General features: G+C 42.4%; 1 protein-coding gene across 1 annotated transcript in view; it reads right to left on the bottom strand.

Annotated features, from left to right (window-relative positions):
- map2k1 (mitogen-activated protein kinase kinase 1) overlaps positions 1-24,121 on the bottom strand; it is a 55,243-nt gene that overhangs the window by 13,190 nt on the left and 17,932 nt on the right. The window contains exons 2-5 of the mRNA XM_048562717.2: positions 6,017-6,227; positions 4,832-4,978; positions 3,584-3,661; positions 1,698-1,749 (exon numbers count right to left, since the gene is read on the bottom strand). Of these exons, the coding sequence (XP_048418674.1) occupies positions 1,698-1,749; positions 3,584-3,661; positions 4,832-4,978; positions 6,017-6,227 (488 nt within the window). The remainder of the gene's footprint in view (positions 1-1,697; positions 1,750-3,583; positions 3,662-4,831; positions 4,979-6,016; positions 6,228-24,121) is intronic.

The following is a 24,121-nucleotide window of genomic DNA, read 5'->3' on the forward strand; positions in this document are numbered from 1 at the left end:
GCTGAAGGTGTGCATATGTGGACTCTGTAAATTGTAGACTCTAAGCAGCAGCCTGGAAATGGGATGGAGGGAGGTACAAGCAAGGCATTCAAGAGGGACCGATTGATTATCTGAGAAGAAATAGTGCACAACAGTATGGGGAATAAAAGCAGGAGACTGGCACTAAGTAATGGTGCTCATTTGAAGAGCTGGTGCAGGCACAAATGGGCCTTTTTTTAATTAACGGGATGAGGGCGTCGCTGGCTCGGCAGCATTTATTGCCCATCCCTAATTGCCCAGAGGGCAGTTCAGAGTCAACCACATTGCTGTGGGTCTGGAGTCATGTGAAGGCCAGACCAGGTAAGAATGGCAGATTCCTTCCCCCTAAAGGCCATTAGTGAACGAGATGGGTTTTTCTGACAATGGACAATGGATTCACGGTCATCATTAGACTCTTAATTCCAGATATTTATTGAATTCAAATTCCATCGTCTGCCGTGGTGGGACTCAAATCCGCTTCCCTAGAACATTATCTGGATCTCTGGACCAACAGTTCAGCGTTAAGATCACTGGGCCAATGCCTCCCCTTGGTCTTCTTCTGCACCATATCAATTCTGTGATCGTTTTCAGTTCTTTACAATTTATTGCAGGCAGGACAGTTACAACAAAGTCTCAACAGACTGTTGGAGCAGGTTATATAGACATTAATTTATTGTCACCAATTTCTTTCAGTTCAGGGGTCACATACAATCCTACAGTGTGGAAACAGGCCAATCGGCCCAACAAGTGCGCACAGACTCTCAGACTTTTCCACCCAGGCCCATCCCTCTAATATACACACCCCTGAACACTACAGGCAATTTAGCAAGTCCCATCCACCCGGCCTGCACATCTTTGGACTGTGGGAGGAAACCGGAGCAGCCGGAGGAAACCCACGCAGTCAGTGGCCCGAGGGTGGAATTGAACCTGGGTCCCTGGTACTGTGAGGCAGCAGTACTAACCACTGAGCCACCATGCTGCCCAAATTAACAAGATGAAGCTAATATAGAAGGAAGTGGATTCATTTTACTAGAAGGCCAGCCCCAAGGCAGCTGCACTTTATCTTGTGGGGGACAGCTGGATACCCAGCACTTTTTTCACTTCACCACTGGAGCCTGTGCGTTCAGCTGCCTGGACCCTAAGCTCTGGGATTCACCTTGGCAAATCTCTCCACACACACTTTCCTCTTTAGGATGTTCACTAAGACCAACCTCATTACGCAACTGCAGCCAACCTAATAGTTCCTTATGTGGCTCAGCATCAAGTGTTATTTAATCATGCTCCTGTAAAGCACCTTGGGATAATTACACACACAACAGGTTCCATACTAATGCAAACTCGAACATTTATGCTGAGAAATTATGTAGTTGACATAGCAACATGGTGAATATTGTTTTCTACATGACACAAGTGCTCTGAAATGGTTCAGTGAGACAAAGTGAATCACCACAGCTGTGACTGCGTGGGAGCGAGCTGCTCTCACTCTCAAACGTTACTAATGCTACTTTAATTGGGCAAACATACTACAGAGTATTGGTTATGGGACTGATGGCTTGGGACCGATTTACATCAAGTTTGAATGTCAGAAGCCTTTTACACTGGAGAATTCTGCAGGTCAGGCAAATTTGAGTGAAAGATATACACACACAAAAGGAAACAGCATTTAATAAGGCAAATACCTCTGTGCATGATCTTGTGTTTCTCTCGCAAATACGCCAATCCCTTGTTAACCTGCAAAGATTGTAATTGTGTTTTAAACAGCATGGTTTACTTCAAAGGACATGCCAGGACCAAGTTGGTTTATACCTAAAAAGCGATGCACTATCTTACCCCAGCTGTCAGCTTCTTTACCTTACATTTCAATTCCCAAAATAATAAAATGCTGTTCCTGCAACTCATATTCTGCTTGGGAACCCTGCAACCCAATGGTATCAATGCGGACTTCACAAGCTTCAAAATCTCCCCTTCCCCCACCGCATCCCAAAACCAGCCCAGTTTGTCTCCTCCCCCCAGTGCACCACACAACCAGCCCAGCTCTTCCCCTCCACCCACTGCATGCCAAAACCAGCCCAGCCTGTCTCTGCCTCCCTAACCTGTTCTTCCTCTCACCCATCCCTTCCTCCCACCCCAAGCCGCACCTCCATCTCCTACCTACTAACCTCATCCCACCTCCTTGACCTGTCCGTCTTCCCTGGACTGACCTATCCCCTCCCCACCTATACTCTCCTCATCACGATCTATCTTCTTTTCTCTCCATCTTCGGTCCGCCTCCCCCTCTCCCTATTTATTCCAGAACCCTCACCCCATCCCCCTTTCTGATGAAGGGTCTAGGCCCGAAACGTCAGCTTTTGTGCTCCTGAGATGCTGCTTGGCCTGCTGTGTTCATCCACCTCCACACTTTGTTATCTTGGTAATTACAGGGTGACAAGTTTATATTAGATACTTGCAGTTTAAAATGAATACAGGAAACATCGCCAACATGAACATCATAACAGAATGCACAAATCTAAATTGGAATTGCATCATGTCTGTGAAAGTTGGCTCAAATTATCCTCACCAATTAACTCCACTGAAATTACATCAGGCTCTGGCCCTCCATTTGCTGTGACTCCATGAAACCAATCAATGATGTAACAGAAATCTTATTACATTGCACACTTCATGGGCTGTACCTTCCTGCTTTTAACACATTCCACACTGTGGGAGAACACTTCCATCATCGTAAAACAGAAAATCCTTCAACTGATTGAGACCATTGGACAAGATAGATAGATAGGGGGACATTTATATTTTTGCAACATCTGTGAAAGTTTCACCACGTCCCAAAGCACCATACAGCCAATCAAGTGCATGAAGTGTGGTTACCATTTTAATATAGGGAACAATGGTGCCATTTGTACACAGCAAGTTCCCACAAACAGCAATGTGATAACAGCCAAATTATCTGAGTCTTGTAACATTGATTGAGGGTTAAATATTAGCCGAGGACATCAGACAGAAATCCCCAGCATTTCTGTAAAAAAAATGTGCCAAGAGGTTTTTACTTCATTTGTTCATGGGATTGGAAGTCACTAACAATTGTTACACATCCCTAAGTGTCCTTGAGAAAGTGGTGGCAAGCTGCCCTCTTGAACCGCTGCAGTCCACAGTCTGACTGTGAAGGGAATGCAGTTTAACAACTCATCTAAAAGATAAGACCACTGACACTGCAGCACTCTCTCAGTTTGAGCAGAAATATGAACATACTTGATGTGACTTAAATCTTCTACTCTGACGTGAACCATTAACCACAGGAAAGATGTTACCCTCCGAGCCACAAGTGACATCTTCATCACTTGTATCTTCCTGTGACACAAATGTGACATCAGTGCAAAAGACAGACACATGATGTCACATCAAGCTGGTTTGGCCTGGAGGCAAAACTACAGGAACCTAGAATATATAAACATCCCCAGCGCAACTTATGCATGTACAATTGACCTCAGCATGTCACTGTTATTGAACGGTCAGACACCCCTGCACTGAGTATGTTCTCACATCCCTGCAGCCAGCGAGTCGTACTTACAGCTATGCTCACTTTGCCCAGTACTTGCTCTGTAATTCTTCCAGCCTTTTTAAGCACTTGATCCAGTGATCCACCATCCTAACAGAAAGTGAAATGTTAGAATTACTCAGTGTGGACCAAACAACACTACATTCTGGTCATCTCACTGTGTCACAGTTAGCAACATATTGATCATCTGTCAGAACAAAGTGCTGCATGATCAATAAGGCAATGTGATTAAGAATCCTCCTATAGCCGGTCTTTACTTGTGATTAGTCATTTTCCATTAATCAATCTGCTTTCTGGCATCTACAACAAAATCTGTACTCTTTTACAAAACAATATGTTTGCTTTTCAAAGTACCAGCTCCATCCCTAGTGGCTGCATTGTAACAGCTGCCTTTAGTGACACACACCACAGAACCTCTGATGGGAGGAATTTCTGAAGGGATTTGTTATGTGTCAGTTGGAAAGCTCTGCACCTGCTGGTGTCTTGCTCCAACATGTACAAGGTGAAGATTTTGTCAGATAACGATGGGTCGATTACCATAGAGGATTGGCAGAGCAAGATTCCACATCATATTTCATTACCACAATCCATCAACTTAAACCTTGTTTAGAAAAGTAATGAGTTTTGCCTACTAAAGTATTTTGGAGCAACATTTAAAGACAAAAACAATCCAATGAGTACCAGGAATGAGGGATTTAGTTATGGGGAGCTACAGGAGAAACTGGGATTGCTTCTTTGAAGTAGAAAGAAGATTTGGGGCAATTTAATAGAAACTGGCTACTGACACACCTGCCAACTGAAGCAAAGGAAACAGATCTATGGTAAATCAGAAAACATACCAGAGACCTCAGCATGTCATCGGGAGTTAATGTTGACTGGAGTACACTATATGAAAGTGAGAAGGCAACTGATTGACAACTTTCAAAGGCAAACTGAGTGACTAGGGCTTTAGGGAGACAGAAACGAAGTGGGGACTAATCGCAAAGAGCTGGCACAAACTGTTTAGTAAGATTTAGGAAAACATTAAATTTGTTAAAGAAAATTTGAGAGGTAAATATGCAGATACTGTTTGAACAAAACCAGAAGACCAAAGGACTCAACTTGTGGAACACACACTGAATCAAAGGACTAGAGAGTTCTCTAGAGACAAGGGCTTCTTGCTGAAGGAAAACAGAAATGATCCCATGTGCTTCCACAACTGTGGTTTTCTCTTTATATCTCCTGATTTTCCCAAGCAACAAATGCTCTTAGCTTCAGTACCATGTGTTCCATGCAGATGCTGATCTCTCCATCGCTATAGAAAGCTCCATAGAATCCCACGATATATGGAGAATTACATTCATGGAGAACCTGTAGTTCTCGGATTATCTGGTTCCGAATGGCAGGCTTGATTTCCAGATGAATTAGCTACAAGAAAAAGAAACAGGTAAAGTTGGTCCACTTTGTACACCTTCTATATTTACATTCTATATACACAGGCTATTCAGCACAACTGACCAATTCTGGTTGTTCATGTTCTACATAAGCCACTTCTGTCAATATACTTCTCTCCCTCTGTATTTATGCTGTTTAGCGGAGACACCAGCCTCTGGTGATAAGTGCCAATTTTCACTGCTGGCTGGGTTAAGAAATTTCTTGTAAATTCTCTACTGGATTGATTAGTCTGGGCAGCACTTTATGAAGGATGTGAAAGCCCTGGGAGGGCCCACCAGGATGATGCTGGAAGTTTTGGATCTCATTTCTATGGAAACAACAGAAAAATTGGGATTGTTGTCCCCAGAGGCCGAGGAAGTTTAACAAAAAGATTTTAAACAGAAATTCAAAGCGTACGAGAAACTGTTTCCTCTATCTAGCAATGGGGTCAGCATCCAGAGGCCAGAAATTTAAAATAACTGGCAATGAAACGTAAGAGGAATTTCCCCTCACTGAGTTGTTAAGTTCTAGAGTGCAGTACCCGAAAGTTTGTTAAAATCAGATTTCACTGAATTTCAAAGAGCAGCTGGGCAATGGCTTGGAAAGGAGTGATTCACAGGGAAAAGTCTGACTGAGGTAACAAGGTGGAAAACAGCTGCCACAGCCATGAAGTGCAATGATTTTATTCGTTACTACTGAGATTCAGCATGATGTGATATTTACAGATCAACACTGAATGTACATTATAAACATGATCCAACTGGAGATGGTACTTTGTCCTGTTTGTGACAGTTCTGTCCGTATGTGTCTCTACACAGGAGGAAGGTGGCTCGTGTGTGAATATTGTGTGCACGCACATGGGTGCAAGAGAGTGTGTGCGCAAATGAGAGTCAGAGAGATTGTGGGGGGGGGGGGGGGGGAAAGAGAGGGAGCATGAGAGAGCGTGTGTTTGTTGACTCTCATTGTTAAGCAGCATATTTGAATTGATCTTTGGGAGAGAAGGGGTCAGAAAAGGATGAAAACTGGTTTTACCTTCCGGGCCATGATGAGACTGGATGGTTTGTGAGAAACTTTGAAAACGACTCCTCCATTTCCTGCTCCCAGTTCCGATATCTTCTCAAAATCATCATCTTTCAACTCACCAACCTTCTGTTTCTGGGTCAGAAATGCTTCCAAACGTTTGCGCTGTTGTTCATCCAACTCAAGCTCCTCTAACTTCTTCTGCAGAGCTTCCAGATTTGTCCTAAATTGTCACCAAAAAGGAAAATTTTTGAGCAAACAATATGTGAATTATCATCCCACAATTGGACATGACGCAACCTGGTGTTTGGGGTACACCCTTATTCCTCATGTTTAAGAAGATTCACTGAAGGGTATCATGAAGGGTAGAGACAGAGGATTGCTCAATGCAGCCTGCTCTGTTTGACTACACCTGCTATCTTGGTGGCCAACTGTAAAAGGATGATCAATTATCTCACGCTGACAAAAAACAAAGACACTTCGAAAAATTTCAATCCGTCTTCAGTTTGTTTTAGGAGTGTTTGTCAGAGTTGGAGTTTGAGAGAAATTGGTAAGAGACAGAGATTATGAGAGGTTGATCTGTGTAGAAAGATAAGAAATCCAGAGGTGTATAAATAGATATAGTTAAGTAAATGGATCAGACTGATCAATAGTTTCCTAATTGGTTCGTGTCAGGACTTAAAACTCAGCCCAGTTCAGTGAGCGATGAGATGACATTAACCCCAGTGGGAATATAATCACAGTCCCATTACCCTGTATCAGCATGAACTCCCCCTTCTAGTCAATTCAGCTCGCTCTTAACTGGATTCCCAAAAGTTCTCATTGGCATACTGTTAGAACACCATCTCAGGGAGAAAGTGACTTGTTAGCCATTGTTTAATTTTTATTATTTGGGTACCGTGGCGATGACAAATTGAACACATTCACATGCAGCTGCTAATGTTCTTTTAGCAACAGAACAGATTTATTACACATTTCCCACACACAAAAAGGATCAAGAATGAGAAGGCAAAGATTTTAAATTATTGGCAGAAGCAGCAAAAGTGATGAAAAAGAATGAATAGTTAAGGGTCTCGTGGGTGTAACGGAAGTAGATTCCAGTAAAACATTCAAATTGGAACTAGATGGGCTTGTCGTGGGTGGCACGGTGGCTCTGTGGTTAGCACTGCTGCCTCACAGCACTGGGGACCCAGGTTCAATTCCAACCTCTGTATGGACCTTGCACATTCTCCCCGTGTCTGCTTGGGTCTCCTCCGGGTGGTCCAGTTCCATCCCAGTCCAATGACGTGCAGGCTAGGTGGGCTGGCCACGGAAATGCGGAGTTACAGGGATAGGGTGCTTTTCAGAGGGTTGGTGCAGACTTGATGGACTGAATGACCTGCTCCCACACTGTAGGGATTCTATGATAGATGGTTGTCTGAAAATGAGGAATGTTCTAGGTTACAGCAGAGATGGTGAGACATTCATTTGGAAAGCTGCAGCAAGATGGGCCGAATAGTCTCCTTCTGTGAACTGTCATTCTTGCAGAATCTTAGGCCATCCCAAAGTGCTTTCCAGACAGGGCCACTTTTTGATATGAAGTCACAACAGAAAGTGTAGCAAACACAACAGCCAATGTGTGCTCAGCAAATTGAAAATGTTTGGTGGTGAGGAGTCAAGAAAAGTGAGAGTGCAAGGATTTCAGCGCAAGCAGGGGAACAAAAAGAATGTATTTCCAGTGGCAGTGGGACAGGAGAGCTGAGGGCAGCTCTGACCACAGCAGGAACAATGAAGAGAGGGATAACAAAGTTTGTAAAAAGAGAGCGTTCTGAAGGCTGGAGGTGATGTAAAGATTGGTATTCTCATACTGAGTTCTCTCCTGTACCCTGTTCAGGAATGGAATAGCTGAGGGGACAGCAGCAGAGTTTACAGGCTATTTGGAAAACAGGATGAAGGAAGAATTCTAACTCTTCATTCAAATACAAAAAAAGGATGGAGTTGAGGGAAGAGTTCTAATTTAGCAGGAGACTTCCTTATTTAAGTCTCTGCTCTACTCTGCTAATTTTAAACTGGAGCTGCCAAGGATTTAAACTAGATGCTGGAGGGCAGGGTTTTCTAAATCTGAAATGGATCTATTGTGATGGCTGGAATTCCAACTGCTATTTTAACATTGACCTGAACACAGGAAATGACTGAAGCTTCCCTAGAGGTCATGGTCTAGGACAACATTGAACTTTCAAATCTCCCGGATCACAGTTGCCAAGTGAAATTGGATATATTTCAGGAAGTTTCACCATAAGACTTTTGCATCTAAATACCTCACCCTCAGCTTCCACCATTGGTCACTCATCAAGTCTGCTATTGCAAGACCCTGCCCCTCCCCTGTCCCAACCTATCAGTAAGTAAGGAGGTCCTTCATTGCCCAAATGGATCATTATTGAATCTTGGTCAAACAAATCCCTCTATCTCCAGTAAACAGAATGGTTCAATAAATGTAGTGAAAAATCTCTACTGTCTAGTTCTGCTGACATTATGTTTTTCCTGGGTTTCACTGCATTGAGCCTCTGAAGATATTCCACCAAGACCCAGTGGGTAAACTGACCTCATGATGCAATAAATCCTGGATGACTAGAAAAATTGATACTTTGGTCAAGAAAAAGGAATTGTACATCAGATACACACAGCAGGGTTTAAGCGAATCCCTAGAGTATAAAGGCAGTAGGAGAATACTTACGAGGGAAATTAAGATGGCAAAACAAAAATGGGGACATGAGACAGCTTTAGCAAATAGGGTTAAGCACAATCCAAACAGATGCTACAAATATATTAAGGGCAAGAAAGTAACAAGGGAGAGAATACAGCCCATGAAATCAACAAGGCCATCTGTCTGTGGAACGAAAGGAGATGGGTGAGATACTAAATGAATATTTCATGTCAGTATTCACTGTGGAGAAGGATTTGGAAGCTAGGGAACTTGGGGAAATAAACAGCAATGCCTTGAAAAGCGTCCATTTAGCAGAAGAGGACATGCTGGAGGTCTTAAAACATGTAAGGTAGATAAAGCCCTGGGACTTATCAGGTGTATCCCAGAACTGTGTGGGAAGCTAGGGGAGAGATTGTTGGGCCCCTTGCTGAGATACCTGTATCATCGATAGCCACAGGTGAGATGCCAGAAGACTGGAGGTCGGCTAATGTGGTGCCATTATTTTAGAAAGGTGGTAAGGAAAAGCCGGTGAAGCTGACATCAGTGGTGGCTACGTTGTTGGAAGGAATTCTGAGGGACAGGATTTACATGCATTTGGAAAGGCAAGGACTGATTAGGTACAGTCAGCATGGCTGTGTGTGGGGGAAATATTGTCTGATTAACTTGATTTAAGTTTTTTGAACAGGTGCCAAAGATGATTGATGAACACAGAGCAGTAGGCATTGTCTATGTAGACTTCAGCAAGGCATTCGACAAAGGTCTGCATGGCAGACTGGTTAGCAAGATTAGATCACATAGAATTGGGGGAGCTAGCCAACTGGATACAAAATTGGCTTGAATACAGAAAAGAGAGGATGGTGGTAGAGGGTTGTTTTTCAGACTGGAGGCCAGTGTCCAGCGGTGTGCTGCAAGGATCAGTGCTGGGTCCACTGCTTTTTGTCATTTATACTAAAGAATATAGTAGGTATGGTTAATAAGTTTGCAGATGACACCAAAATAGATGGTGAGGTGGACAATGAAAATTCCCTCAGAGTGTGGATCTTAATCAGATGAGCCAATGGGCCAAGGAGTAGAAGACAGAGTTTAATTTAGATCAATGTGAGGTGCTACATTTTGGAAAAGGCAAATCAGGGCAGGACTTACACACTTAACGTTAAAGTCTGGGTGTGTTGCTGAACAGAAAGACCTAGGAGTGCAGATTCATAGTTCCTTGAAAGTGGAGTCACAGGTAGACAGGGTGGTGAAGGCAGCGTTTGGTATGCTTGCCTTTAGTGGTCGCTGCATGGAGTATAGGAGCTGGGAGCTCGTGTTGCAGCTGTTCAGGACATTGGTTAGGCCACTTTTAAAACACTGCGTTCAATCCTGGTCTCCCTGCTATAGGAAGGATGTTGCTATGCACAAACTGACTGCCAAGGTTCTACATTTCAAACAGACTTCACAAGCTGCAAGGTGATTTAGTATAGCTGGAGGTTGTTAAAAATGCTCGAAACTCACCAAGTTTTTACTTTGTTAGGACAGGTAACCAAAAATTTAGCCAATGAGATATAATTTAAAGGAGAACTTTAAAGAAGGCTGGAGAGAAGTACAAAAATAGGGAGGTTCAGGGAGGAAATTCCAGACTTTAGCTGCAGCCAGCTGAAGGCATGACCTTCTGAAGGTGGGATAAAAGAAATGTAACGCCAGCCACCTGGCCTTGTACCAGGAGTACCCAGGACTGGAAGCTACTGCTGATGATCAGGGTATGAGCAGGAAAGGGCCATTCAGCCCCTCAAACCTGCTGTGCCATTCAACAGGATCATGACTGATCTTCTACCTTAATTTCACCTTCCCAAAAATCTGCATACTTCCTTACATGTCTACAACCTCAAATCTATTGAACTTGATATTACTGATGCTTGTGCACAATCTGCTCATTTATCCTTCTCACTCTGCTATTCTACCAGAGTCCAACTCATAGACTTTGACTAGTTTAACACCAGTCATACAGAATCATAGAATTATTACGGTGTAGATGGGAGGCTGTTTTACCTATCATGTCGGCACCTAGTCTCTCAATTAGCTTCATAAATTAATGCCATTCTCCTTATCCCTGTTACTCTGAATATTGTTTCTATTTAAAATAAATCATCTAATGCCCTCTTGGATTCCCCACCTGAACTCGCCTCCATCTTACTTCCAGGCCCCAACTACTGGTTGTGTAATAACGGTTTTTTTTCAACTCACATTTGCTCCTTGTACAAATTACCTTATATCTATTCATTCTTGAATGAGGAAACAGTTTCTCCCTGTCTACTTTCTCCAGTCACTACATAATTTTCAAAACTATTGAATCTTTGATTTGCTTTCTTCTCTCTGAGGAAGTACAAGGTACAAAATAAGAGACAAGTCAGTGAGCTTGTCTACCAACAATTGCCAATAATAAACCTTAGGCAACAGCCAGTGTAAGTATCCCAGCCACATTCAACTATAACTCTCCTGTCTGACCTGAAAAAGCATTCTGAAAATGAAAACCAAATCCATTATTTACCATTTATATCAAATCAGCTACAGGAAAGGGAACAACTGACTCAGGAATTCTCAGCTTCATTGCTGCAGTCATGCTGCAGCTCAGTGACTTTGTTAATGTCGTGTCCCAGAGGAAGTGATTCATTCATTTCTCCACACTCCCTGATTACACAAGACTATTGTGCTTTTTTTTACAATATCTTTTACCACTCGCCCCCAATTCATTGATTCAGCGAGTTCCAGATTCCACTTACAGCAGGGAATGGGTACCACACACACTGACTCTCACTGGGGTACGGGTTCTATTCTGATGCCAAGTCAGCCTCATCCCACTACAAGCAGTACAAGCCTTTTTTTTTACTCCTCCTTTAAGATGTTCCCTAAAAAAAAAATCACTTCCTGATCAAGATTTTCATCACCTGTTCTAATAAGTCCTGACATAACTTAGTGTAAAATGTTATAACATTCTACCAAATTCCTTAGGATATCTATAACGCTTTGGGTACTACATAACTGTAAATTATTGCCACTATTGCTGGCCTATGATGAAATCAGATTGTACAGGCTGTGTCCAGAGAATGGAGAATCGATAATTGGGCTCAACCTGCAAAATGAACTATGTAATTCTGCTGATGCCACACCAGAAAATCAAGAAAGTATTTGCATCTCTAAAATGCGCCTTTTCTATAGGTTGTTCAGACAATAAAGTATTTTAAATATGGTCACTGTTGTTATGTAGGAATTGTAGCAGCTAATTTGTACACAGCAAGATCCCATAACAGCTATGAGGGACTGGCTGATTAATTTGTTTTAGGGATGCTAGTTAAATATTAGAAGGGACCCCAGGGGATGACTCTCCAGCTCATGTCCAAAATGCCAAGTGTTCTTTTACTGTCACTGGAGGGGCCTGAATGGGCTTTGATTTAACATCTCATCCAATAGACCCAAAAAATGGCAGAGGACCCAGAACTTTCCAGGAGTAGAGTACAGCTGGACCCACAGGAGACATCTCCTCCTGGGCAGTGGAAAATGAGGGTGAGGCCCGGGCCTTCGCTCACCTTCTGGGAAGGGAGACAGCTGGATGAGGAGGAGGCGCCTTTACTTCAGGCTGTAAATTCTAAGCACGTCAACATCAGAAACCCATAGGTGCACTGATTGGTGAGAAGTTTAAAGGTGAAAAATGTATCATTTGTAAAGACTTGGATTTCAATAAGGAATACTGTCAACATGGGGCACAGTTAAAAATCAGGTCAAAATAAAAAAATCAAACAACAGAGGGAAAAATAAAATTAATGCAAGTGAAGTAAATTTATTTTAGTAATAAGTTTTTACATACATTCAGGCTTATTTTAAGGGTAATAATTAGTTTTCTGAGTTACAGGAGGATTGGAATGGCTATGGTGATTGAATCAGACAGGTGCTTCTGCAACATGAAAAGTGACTCCAGGATGGAATGTTAGTTTCCTGGAGCTAGGAATCAAGGATGCCGTATGGTGGCTACAAGGCATCCTTCTGGGGGAGAGGAATCAGCCATTAGTCATGGTCCACATTGGTACCAACAATATCAGTAGGAAGACAGATGATGTCTTGCAAGCAGGGCCTCGAGGACTGTGATTTCAGGGTCACTCCCAGTGTGACATATGAGTGTGTGTGTGACGTGTGAGTGTGTCATGTGAGTGTGTCATGTGAGTGTGACGTGTGAGTGTGTGTGTGTGACGTGTGAGTGAGTGAGTGACGTGTGAGTGAGTGAGTGAGTGAGTGAGTGAGTGAGTGGGGGGGGGAGGCGGCATTGTAGAAGTGGTAACTGGAAGCACATAACCTGCAAAAAAAGGACACTAGAAAACAGGAGACACAAAGCCAACCTAGATAGATGATCTAAAAGCACAAATAGAGGTCTACAGTTACGATCTAATCACTTGTATGGTGACCTAGGACTCAGAACTGAATATTCAAATATATTCAACTTTTAGGAATGACCGATAAGAAGGTACAGTTGTGCTGACAATACAGAACAGGATCAGAACATGAGTAGGGAGGATCTCAAATCAGAAGAACAATGTGTGGAATCTGTTTTGGGTGGAACTGCAATGGTAGCAGACATTTGGAGGAGTCATTTATAAGATACCAAATAGTACCAATCATGACGGTCATGACATTAATCAGGAGATGAGAGAAGCTTGTAGCATGAACAATGCTGTAATCATGGATGACTTCAATCTGCATACAGACTGAGTAAACAAGTTAAGGAATTGCACGTTTAAAACAGATGGAAAGGATTTTTATTTCTCACATTTGTGAATTTGTACCACATTCTTTAATATAGAGGGATTTCAAGCCTGGGCCATTAACATAATTCAACGTTGAGCTATAGAGAGTGATAACAAGGCATAGAGCTGGATGAACCCAGCAGGCCAAGCAGCATCAGAGGAGCAGGGAAGCTGACATTTCAGGTCAGGAATCTTCTTCAGAAAAGGGTCTAGACCCTTTTCTGAAGAGTCCTGACCCGAAATGTCAGCTTCCCAGCTCCTCAGATGTTGCTTGGCCCGCTGTGTTCATCCAGCTCCACATCTTGTTATCTCAGATTCTCCAATTTCGGCAGTTCCCACTATCTCTGAGATAGAGAGAGGGTTGTTTTTAAAATCAGTAAGGCAATCTAAGGCTAAAGCAGGAAAGTGGATTATCTAAACAGCCATCCTCAAAGAATGGCAGAGTAGATTTGATGGAATGGCCTACTTCTGTATTGTGGTCTTAGCAAAACCTGCAAAGGGCCAGTTTCTGCAGTGTAACTTCAGGGTGGTTTTCTCAAATAGCATGTTGAGAAGGTAGGTAGGTTATTTCACAACTAATATTCTGTTATAAAGGGCTAATTAATAATCATAAGATAAAATAATTTTTAGGGATGAATGATCACAAGATAATAATGTAAAGCACTGTGATAGTAAAATAGTTCAATCTGAAACAAGGGTGTTAAATTTAATTAAAGGAATTAAGGCAGGAGGCTTACCTTGGCTGAGGCTTATTGGGAAAGAACATCAAAAGGCACGACTACACAGAGGAAATGGGTAGTCTTTAAAAGAACTAATGCATAGCTTACAACAACTATGCATTTCTTCAAAAGATGCTACACAACTTAAAAGGTCATTCAACAGTGACTGAAAAGGTAAGTTAAGGAAGATTAAAAGAATAGAGCTTATCACATCAGCAGAAATACTCGTACATCTAAGGATCAGGAGTATATTTTTTAAGAATACAGCAGAGTGGCCAAGAAATCAAAAGGAAAGGCAGCATCAAATGAAAATGAATGCAATTGAGCCAAAAAAAGTAAATTAGGAGCTTCAATACGTACGCAAAAAAGAAACAGTTTGTCAGGATGATGTGGGTTTATTATGGGCACAGACAGAATTTATAAACATGAATAGAGAAAGTAAATATTTTGTGATTTTTTTTCACTGAGAAAGATGCATGAAATTTCTAAAATTAAGAGACCGAACTGATGAGATAGATGGAGGAGTGAATGAAATTAGTACTAGGTTGTACTGGGGAAGTTAATGTGGGTAAAAGTTAACAGTGCCCCAGGTCTAATGGTCCAGAGTGCTGAAGGAAACGTTGACATTTTCCAAAATTCTGTAGATTCTGGAAGCATTCATGCAGATCAGAAACCAGCAAATGTCACCTCCTACTTAAGATGAAAACAAGAGAGGAAACAGGGAACTACAGCCCCATTAGCCATACATCATTAGTAGGAAAAGGCTAGAATCTATTATGAAGGATGTGATAAATGGACGCTAGATAATAATTATCTGATTGAACATAGCATAGATGTGTGAATGAGAAATCATGCTTGACAAACTCGTTGGGAGTTTTTTGAGGATGTTATTGACAGATTTGTTAAAAGGTGAATTGATAGATACATATACTTGGATTTTCAGAAGACCAGGAGGCTCGTTAGCAAAATTAAAGCACATGGGATGGGAGGTAATATACTGGCGGGGACTATGGATTGATTAACAGGCAGAAAACAGTAAGAATAAATTGGTCTTTTTCACAATGGCAGGCTGTGGCTGATGGAATACTGCAGGGATCAGTGACTGGGCCTCAACTGTTCACAATATATATCAATGGTGTAATGTGGGGACAAAATGTAACATTTCTAAATACGTAGTTCACATGAAGTTCAGTGGAAATGTACATTTTCAGGAAGAAATAAAACTGTTTCAAGAGAATTTGGACAGGCTATTTCAGTAGACAAGAACACAGCAGATGGAAAAACATGATGTTATTCATTTTGGTACAAGATGTGCAGAGTATTTCTTAAATGGTAAGAGATAGGAATGAATAAAAATATTCTCTCAAGTTTTGAAGAATCTAATTTCAACTTAAAAAGGATAGGCAGAGTAGATGTAGATGTAGATGTTTCCCTGGTTAAAGAATCTAGGATGAGGGAAATAATTTAAAAATAATGAGGATGCAATTTAGGACCAAGATGAGAATAAATATTTTTATTCAAATGGTGGTGAATCTTCAAAATGCTCTACCCCAGAGGGCTGTGGAAACTCAGTCTTGTGTTTAGTAGTGTTCAATAGATTTCCGATTATGAATGGCATCGAGGGTTACGGGGACAGTGTGGGTAAAAGGCATTGATCACACCCTGATACTAATTTCATTCACTCCTCAATCTACCTCGTCCGTTCAGTCTCTTAATTTGAGGAAGTGTCATGCATCTTTCTCAGTGGGAAAAAAAAAATCACAAAAATAATCATTTACTTTCTCTATTCGCATATAAATTCTGTCTGTGCCCGTAATAAACCCACGTGATCATTTTAAATAGTGGAGCAGACTCAAAATACTGAAAGATCTATTTGTGTTCCTATGTTCCTCAGGGAGCAACAATTCCTTAAGTAGTGGACTGAACTGGTTAGCCTAAATTTTGAGCTTAAGTTTCTAGTTTGGGACTTGAACTCAGAACTGACAGTGCTACCAACCTAGAAATATTTGTCACTTAGACAGTGATCTCAGGGACTGAACTGGAGGTGCTTTGTTGGGTAGAGATTAGAGTCCTCTACTTCATATTGAGCTAACCCAGTTATTTATATTGGTTTTTCATAACTGGACAAGTTATTTTCCCCCAATGCCAACATTCTTCACATTTCTGAACACAAAATTCAAATAACAGACAAGTTTAAGATAATGATACAAGCCTGGGGTTGAGCTGATGGTTATAATATTCACATGAGTTCCTCAGATTACATTGTGGCAATCACATCCAAATGTTTACGGATTTCAGCAAGAAGCTAATCTCTGCACAACAGACACCGTACTTCAGAAATATTCATTCAATTAAACACTCTTGACATTTCCAACTGGCAAGGCAGCTGTGTATATGTAAAGACCACTGCTAGCACTGGACAGTATCAGCTCATGGGAAAAGTTTGTTTGCTTACAGGGGTTTGAGAACGGTGTATGGGAAAGCTCTTATAATCACTCTCATCTGGCACCACACCACTCCACACACACATTCCTTTCACCTCCTTCCCATTGCAGATTTCCTTCCCCGTGAAATGCACCCCCCCATATTTGACAGGGTCTTTCAGAATAAATCAATCATTCTCATCATCTCTCTTACACTGACCAACTGAAGGGTGAACCTTACGGTGCTAACAGGGGTATTGGTCACGCCTCAAGTGGCACCCACACTTCTAAGCCAGCAAGTCAAGAGTTCAAGCCCCATTTCAGAGGCACAGCCCTGGCACTCATGCAGTACTGAAGGAACTCTGCACTGAATTTCCCACTTTCAAATGTGGTGAAGTGTTCTGGGGTCTGAGGTCAGAACCTTCTGGACAAGGGAAAATAAAGCAGATCATGGACTGAGTGTTTACTGGCACAGAAACAATACTTCATGGAGCTGACATGTCCATTAAAAAAAAATTCAAATTGCGACAATACCACATTAGCTTGGAACATATGTAAATACCAATGGTAATATTGAACAAATCAGATCCTTGCATGAAACCTGGCTTGATAGATCTTAAAACATTAAATTTTAGCAGTCAGTTACTGGCCTGGTTAGCCACTGAACATATTCACACAAGGCTACTAATGTTCCTTAAAAAGAATACAAAGGTTTGCATGAAAAAAAAATCAAGAGAGATGTAGGTAAAGTTACCATAGTCCCCGAGATCTGCTCTCACACAGTTGTAGATGACCGGTGGGGAGTTTAACCTTAGGGTCACCACGCCTCAAGCAAAGGGCGAGGTTGAGAAGGCAGGACCTTCAATGGTAACCACAGCAGGAATTGAGTGTGCACTATTTGTGTCACTCTGCATTGCAAACCAGCTGTCCAGCTAACTGAGCTGTCAGTATTGGACTGTGCGGCCATACATTTTCAGGAACGGGTGTTACACATGCTTCACATTCCTCAGAATGGATGTGGAATGCCTCAAGGAAATGAGTTCTGTGACTGTACAGGAAGGATGACCGTGGGAAGCAGAGTTCTCCGTTGACTGTCTGTACAAGTAATCGAGAGGCAGAGACTGGCTTTCATTACAGGCACAGACAAGGCAGAATCCTCAAGTCCAGCTAAAGTCACAGGACATTCTGGGTAATTGGATCTTGCATTGTTGACTCTGTTAGGACAGTAACAGAAGAGATGGAAACATCCATTTTTACTGTGCTACATGCTAACATCTGGCCTGAACACTGTTGTTCCTTAAATAGCACTGTGCATTCTTTTACATCTGTCTTTGAGGGCAGGTAACCTTCAGTTTAACAACTTGCATATTTTCTGAATAAGGGTCCAGACCCGAAACGTCAGCCTTCCTGCTCCTCTGATGCTGCTCGGCCTGCTATGTTCATCCAACTCTACACCTTGTAATTTCAGATTCTCCAGCATTGGCAGTTCCTACTTGCACTAACAGGGCACCTCTGACACAGGAGCAAACCCTCACTACTACATTGGGAATGTTAGGCAGAGTTTTTGTTCATGTCTTTAGAGCGAGGCACAAACCGATACTGCCCTGCCAATAGCATGAGTTTGAATAATGAGTTACTGCTTCAACCAGGTGAATCATCTGGGCAACCGAGAGCTGCAATGTCTGAGTGGTCTTCTGATCTTCTTTTCCTCACAGCAAGAGTCATAGTGACAAGTGCTAGAGGTGGAAGGGAGATTCTTTGACTGTGGGGAAACGCTACCAAAACCCAAAGAAACCAACATAGATAAGATGGAACAAAGACTATAAAAATACTCAAATTTGCATTTTAATTTGCCTTCTGAATTTGCTCTCAAATGGAACAGAAAGGCTTTGTTTTGCTAATCAGTGACTAAATATTCCATTTCTTACTGTGTGAAGTCTTTCATATGCAGAAATATTTGCTGGAACCCAATGGGTTGGATTTCGATGATTCCTTCCTATTAACATAACTAATCGGATGGCACAAAGAAAGGATGTTAATTAGATATTCTGTTCCATTGTCTGCCAAATGTAGAACTGACTAAGTTTCACACAGTATATCACGATCCACTAACAGGCTGCACCTAACTCACTTTGATTCGTTTTGCAAAGTTGCAAATAGTAGGTCAATTCACTCTGACTAAAATGCCTTCAATTATTAAAATATGCTCTGCCCTTGGATCAGTTTAATTGGCCACAAACAACTCCCACGTCTGTGCAAGATGCATCCAAATATCCTTCGGGAATGTGTGCGAGTTGGGCCAGTGGTTTGCTATATTGGGAGCACCTCATGCAGACTGCAGACTGGTCGAGTTCCCATAAAACAGGTTGTTTGATCTAAGGCTGCCACATTGCAACAGCGATCATACATCAAGCACATGGGCTGCAGCAGTTCAAGAAGGCAGCTCACCAACACCTCAGTGATTCCCACATTCCAAGAGTGAACACAAAAAAATCCTTTGGTAGTTATTCAAATACTTTAACATCTTGACGTTATATGTTATAGCAACTTCATCAGTTTAACAGATTAGTGCTCCAACAGATATTCCAGCGGATGGAGTAACAAATGAGAGAATGGGAACTGCCGATGCTGGAGAATCCAAGATAACAAAGCGTGTAGCTGGATGAACACAGCAGGCCAAGCAGCATCTCAGGAGCACAAAAGCTGACGTTTCGGGCCTAGACCTAGACCCTCTCTGATGAAGGGTCTAGGCCCGAAACGTCAGCTTTTGTGCTCCTGAGATGCTGCTTGGCCTGCTGTGTTCATCCAGCCTCACATTTTATTATCTTGGAATTCTCCAGCATCTGCAGTTCCCATTATCTCTGACCCTCCTGGTATCCATTCAGTCCAGTCCCCACAGCATCTTGTACGTTCCACTGTGATCACAGCTCATCCTTCTAAATTACAGATACATACAGGCCTAATGTTTATTTTCAATGTCCAGGCACACCACATTAACTATTCAATCTTTCTTTATAAAATAAGCTCTTCATTCCAGCAATGAGTTGAGTGAATCTGCTCTGAATGACTTCTAAAACAATGATATCTTCTGTCAAATAGGGAGGCCCAAAAGGTCTACAGAATTCCAGATACCATCTCAATGTCCCATAGAGCTTCAATAAAATGGACCTACTTTTAAAATCCATTCACTAGCAATAAACAGCAACATTCCACTTGCCTTCCTGATCGATAGCTGTACCTGTTTACAAACTTTGTGATTTACGCAGCAAGATACCCAGATCCCCCTGTATCTCAAGATTCTACAATTTTTCCCCATTTAAACATTTCACTGCTTTTCGATTCTTCCTGCCAAACCAGACGAGTTCACAAGAACCCACATCATACTCTTATCTGCCAATTTTTTACCCACTCACTTAAAATATCTACTTCTCTGTAGACTCCCAATCTCCCTCGACAACTTACTTTCTGACCTATCTTGCTGTCAGCAGAAAGTTTAGCCAAGTTACATTCCATTCCCTCATCCAAGTCACTGACATAGACTGTAAATAGTTGAGGACCCAGCATCGTCCACTAGTTACAGCCTGCCAACCTGAAAATTGACCCTGCATTCTGCTTTCTGTTAGCTAACATTCCTTATACATACTAACATGGTACTCACTACACAATGTGCCAACCTTTGATGTGATACCTGTCAAATACCTTTTGGAAATCCAAGTATATCACATTTATTGATTCCCTCTACTGACTGAATGTTACTTTGCCAAACTCTAGTAGACTAGTTAAACATTATTTCCATTTCACATAGCTAAATTGGCTGTATCTGATCATAGTAATTTTCTAAGTATAACTTCCTTGATAAAGCACTCCAACAGTCTCCTTACAACAGATGTTAGTTTAATTTACTAATATGTTATCTGCATCTCTCCTTTTGTCAATAAAGACTTTCCAAGCTACTAGGACATTTGCAGAATATAGGGAACTTTGGAAGATAAGACCACACCCAGGGAACATTTAACAAAACTGAAGCTCACCAAGGCATTTTCACAAGTGTCACTAACAGAAATAATTTGACAGAGAGATCGATTAGGACAAGATACCAAAAAGCTGATCAAGGTAGTATCTTTTGAGAGGAGTCTTACAGGAATAGAGAGGAGTGGAGAAAATTCCATACATGACAGTCCAGGGAGCTGAAGCCAGCCTGGCATTGCATCCTGGCACAACAGAATATTGTACCATTTTGTAGCATTGATTCTCACTTGTTTCTTTTTGAATTCATTCATGGTATGTTAGCACAGCAGGCAAAGCCATCTATTGACTGTCCCTAACTGCCCTCTGGCCAATTAAGAGTTAACCCATTATTTTTGGTCTGGTGTCACATGTTGGCCAGACCAGGTAACGATAGCAGATTTCGTTCACTAAAAAGGACATGAGTGAATAAGGTGGTTTTTTGGTGCCAATCTGTCACCATTAGACTAGCTTTTCATTCCAGCTCTTATTGAATTCTAAATTTCACCAACAGGTTCAAACACATATTTCCTGGATAATAAAATGTGAGGCTGGATGCTCTCTGATGAAGGGTCTAGGCCCGAAACGTCAGCTTTTGTGCTCCTGAGATGCTGCTTGGCCTGCTGTGTTCATCCAGCCTCACATTTTATTATCTTGGAATTCTCCAGCATCTGCAGTTCCCATTATCTCTGAACATATTTCCTGGAGCTTTGGCCCAGACCTCTGGATTGCTGGGGCCCCATTACATTACCACTGTACCACTGCCTCTCTCTGGTGACTTTTCAAGATCAGATACAAGCCATCCATCAAGTGTTCATTACCAGATCAGACAACTTTTTATTGTTACAAGATTTTTAATCTTCTATCATCTAGATTGCTGATAAAAGCTCTGTTATCTACCTGTTCATCTCAGTCTTTTCCATGAAGTGCCTATCAGGCATCCTTATTACATTACATCCTGGTACTTTAAACCTAAACAATGACAAAGAGCTGAGTGGCCCTGAGTTTGGGTGACTAAGTACATCAGCCAGGTCAATAATGGCAAAAATCCTTGATGCAGCATCTGGCAAATGGATTTAGAACCAATAATGGATGCAAACCTCCATGCCTAATTGGTAAAAATGAATTGCATCAGTTTACAGGAGTGCATTTATCATCAAACACTATGTGAACTGAATGACAATCCATTCCCTTCTAGTATCCAATCCTGTACATGTACAATACACTTAGGGAAAAAGGTCTGAGAAAGACAAACTCGCAGTATCTGGACACTGCGAGGTTAATGCTCCTCCTCACATGGCAGCTCAGCAATTGGGAGAGAATAGCCTGTCTTACTTTACACATTGGAGTCCATGGTGCTTACAGTGAATTAATCGCAGAGATAAATGCACATTTTTAAAAAGTACCAACCAAGCAAAGATTGCCACCTGTCATTCCAGATAAAGTGACAGTGACCTCATTGGCAGTGAGCATACGGACTCTGCAAGGAATCACAACTTCTGTTCATAACAGACCAACTCTGCATCATGATCACTTTCAGTCCTATGACTGGATTCTGGTCAGAGTAATGCATGAAATGGTGACTAAAGGATAGGTCTTGGTTTAAATTCAGGATTGCATTAAATTTGTGTTTATAATTCTTTCCCTCCCACGCTGAAGGCACTCTCTCTGTCAGAATATTACTCCACAGATGCCGACATTCAACTTAGGCTCAGTGGGAGCATTCCCACCTCAGTCAGGAACTTCAAGGTTGACTGCAGGACTGCGTGACATATTCGCAGCCAACAAGCCTGTGCAGTGCTAAGGGGATGTTGTCCTGTCAGAGGTATCATCGTTTGTCAAACCAGAGATGCCATCTGTCTTTAGGTGGATGTGCAAAATCCCTCAGCAATAGTAAAAGCACAGGAGAGATCTCCTGGTCAACATCTATCTCACAACAAACACCAACAATTAAAAGTAGAATAACTGGCATCTGATCTCGTTGTTATTTGTGGACCCCAATGGCAGTGGTGGTGGGGGGTGGGGGGGGTAGGAGACCTGGTTGCAAAGTTTTTGTAAAAAACTATTCTCATGGGATGTGGGTGTCAGGGTCAAGGACTGCATTTGCTGCATATCATTCCCTTGAACTGAGCCATTCCAGAGGGCAGTTAACAGTCAACCACATCGCTGTGGGTCTGGAATCACACATCAGCCAGACCAGGTAAAGATGGCAGATTTCCTTCCCAACAAATGAACTAGATTTTGTTTTTCTTTTAGAAAGACAGTTTCATGTTCACCATTAAGTAAAACCGAAAGAACCACGGACACTGTAAAATCAGGAACTAAAACAAAGTTGCTGGAAAAGTGCAGAGATAATGGGAACTGTAGATGCTGGAGAATCCAAGATAATAAAATGTGAGGCTGGATGAACACAGCAGGCCAAGCAGCATCTCAGGAGCACAAAAGCTGACGTTTCGGGCCTAGACCCTTCATCAGAGAGGGGGATGGGGAGAGGGAGCTGGAATAAATAGGGAGAGAGGGGGAGGCGGACCGAAGATGGAGAGAAAAGAAGATAGGTGGAGAGAGTTTAGGTGGGGAGGTAGGGAGGGGATAGGTCAGTCCAGGGAAGACGGACAGGTCAAGGAGGTGGGATGAGGTTAGTAGGTAGATGGGTGTGCGGCCTGGGGTGGGAGGAAGGGATGGGTGAGAGGAAGAACAGGTTAGGGAGGCAGAGACAGGTTGGACTGGTTTTGGGATGCAGTGGGTGGAGGGGAAGAGCTGGGGTGGTTGTGTGGTGCAGTGGGTGGAGGGGACGAACTGGGCTGGTTTAGGGATGCAGTGGGGGAAAGGGGAGATTTTGAAGCTGGTGAAGTCCACATTGATACCATTAGGCTGCAGGGTGCCCAAGCGGAATATGAGTGGTATATGTGGTATACTGCATCCACTGTACCCGGTGTGGCTCCCTCTACATTGGGGAAACCAAGCGGAGGCTTGGGGACCACTTTGCAGAACACCTCCGCTCAGTCAGCAACAAACGGCTTTGTGAGGGGTAGGTCATGCCTTACAAACCTTATCGAGTTTTTTGAGGATGTGACTAGTAAGGTTGATGAGGGTCAAGCTGTGGATGTGGTGTATATGGACTTCAGTAAGGCATTTGATAAGGTTCCCCATGGAAGGCTCATTCAGAAGGTCAGGAGGAATGGGATACAGGGGAACTTAGCTGCTTGGATACAGAATTGGCTGGCCAACAGAAGACAGCGAGTGGTAGTAGAAGGAAAATATTCTGCCTGGAAGTCAGTGGTGAGTGGGGTTCCACAGGGCTCTGTCCTTGGGCCTCTACTGTTTGTAATTTTTATTAATGACTTGGACGAGGGAATTGAAGGATGGGTCAGCAAGTTTGCAGACGACACAAAGGTCGGAGGTGTCGTTGACAGTGTAGAGGGCTGTTGTAGGCTGCAGCGGGACATTGACAGGATGCAGAGATGGGCTGAGAGGTGGCAGATGGAGTTCAACCTGGATAAATGCGAGGTGATGCA

The sequence above is a fragment of the Stegostoma tigrinum genome, chromosome 33 (genome assembly GCF_030684315.1).
Source record: "Stegostoma tigrinum isolate sSteTig4 chromosome 33, sSteTig4.hap1, whole genome shotgun sequence".
NCBI classification, from domain to species: domain Eukaryota; kingdom Metazoa; phylum Chordata; class Chondrichthyes; order Orectolobiformes; family Stegostomatidae; genus Stegostoma; species Stegostoma tigrinum.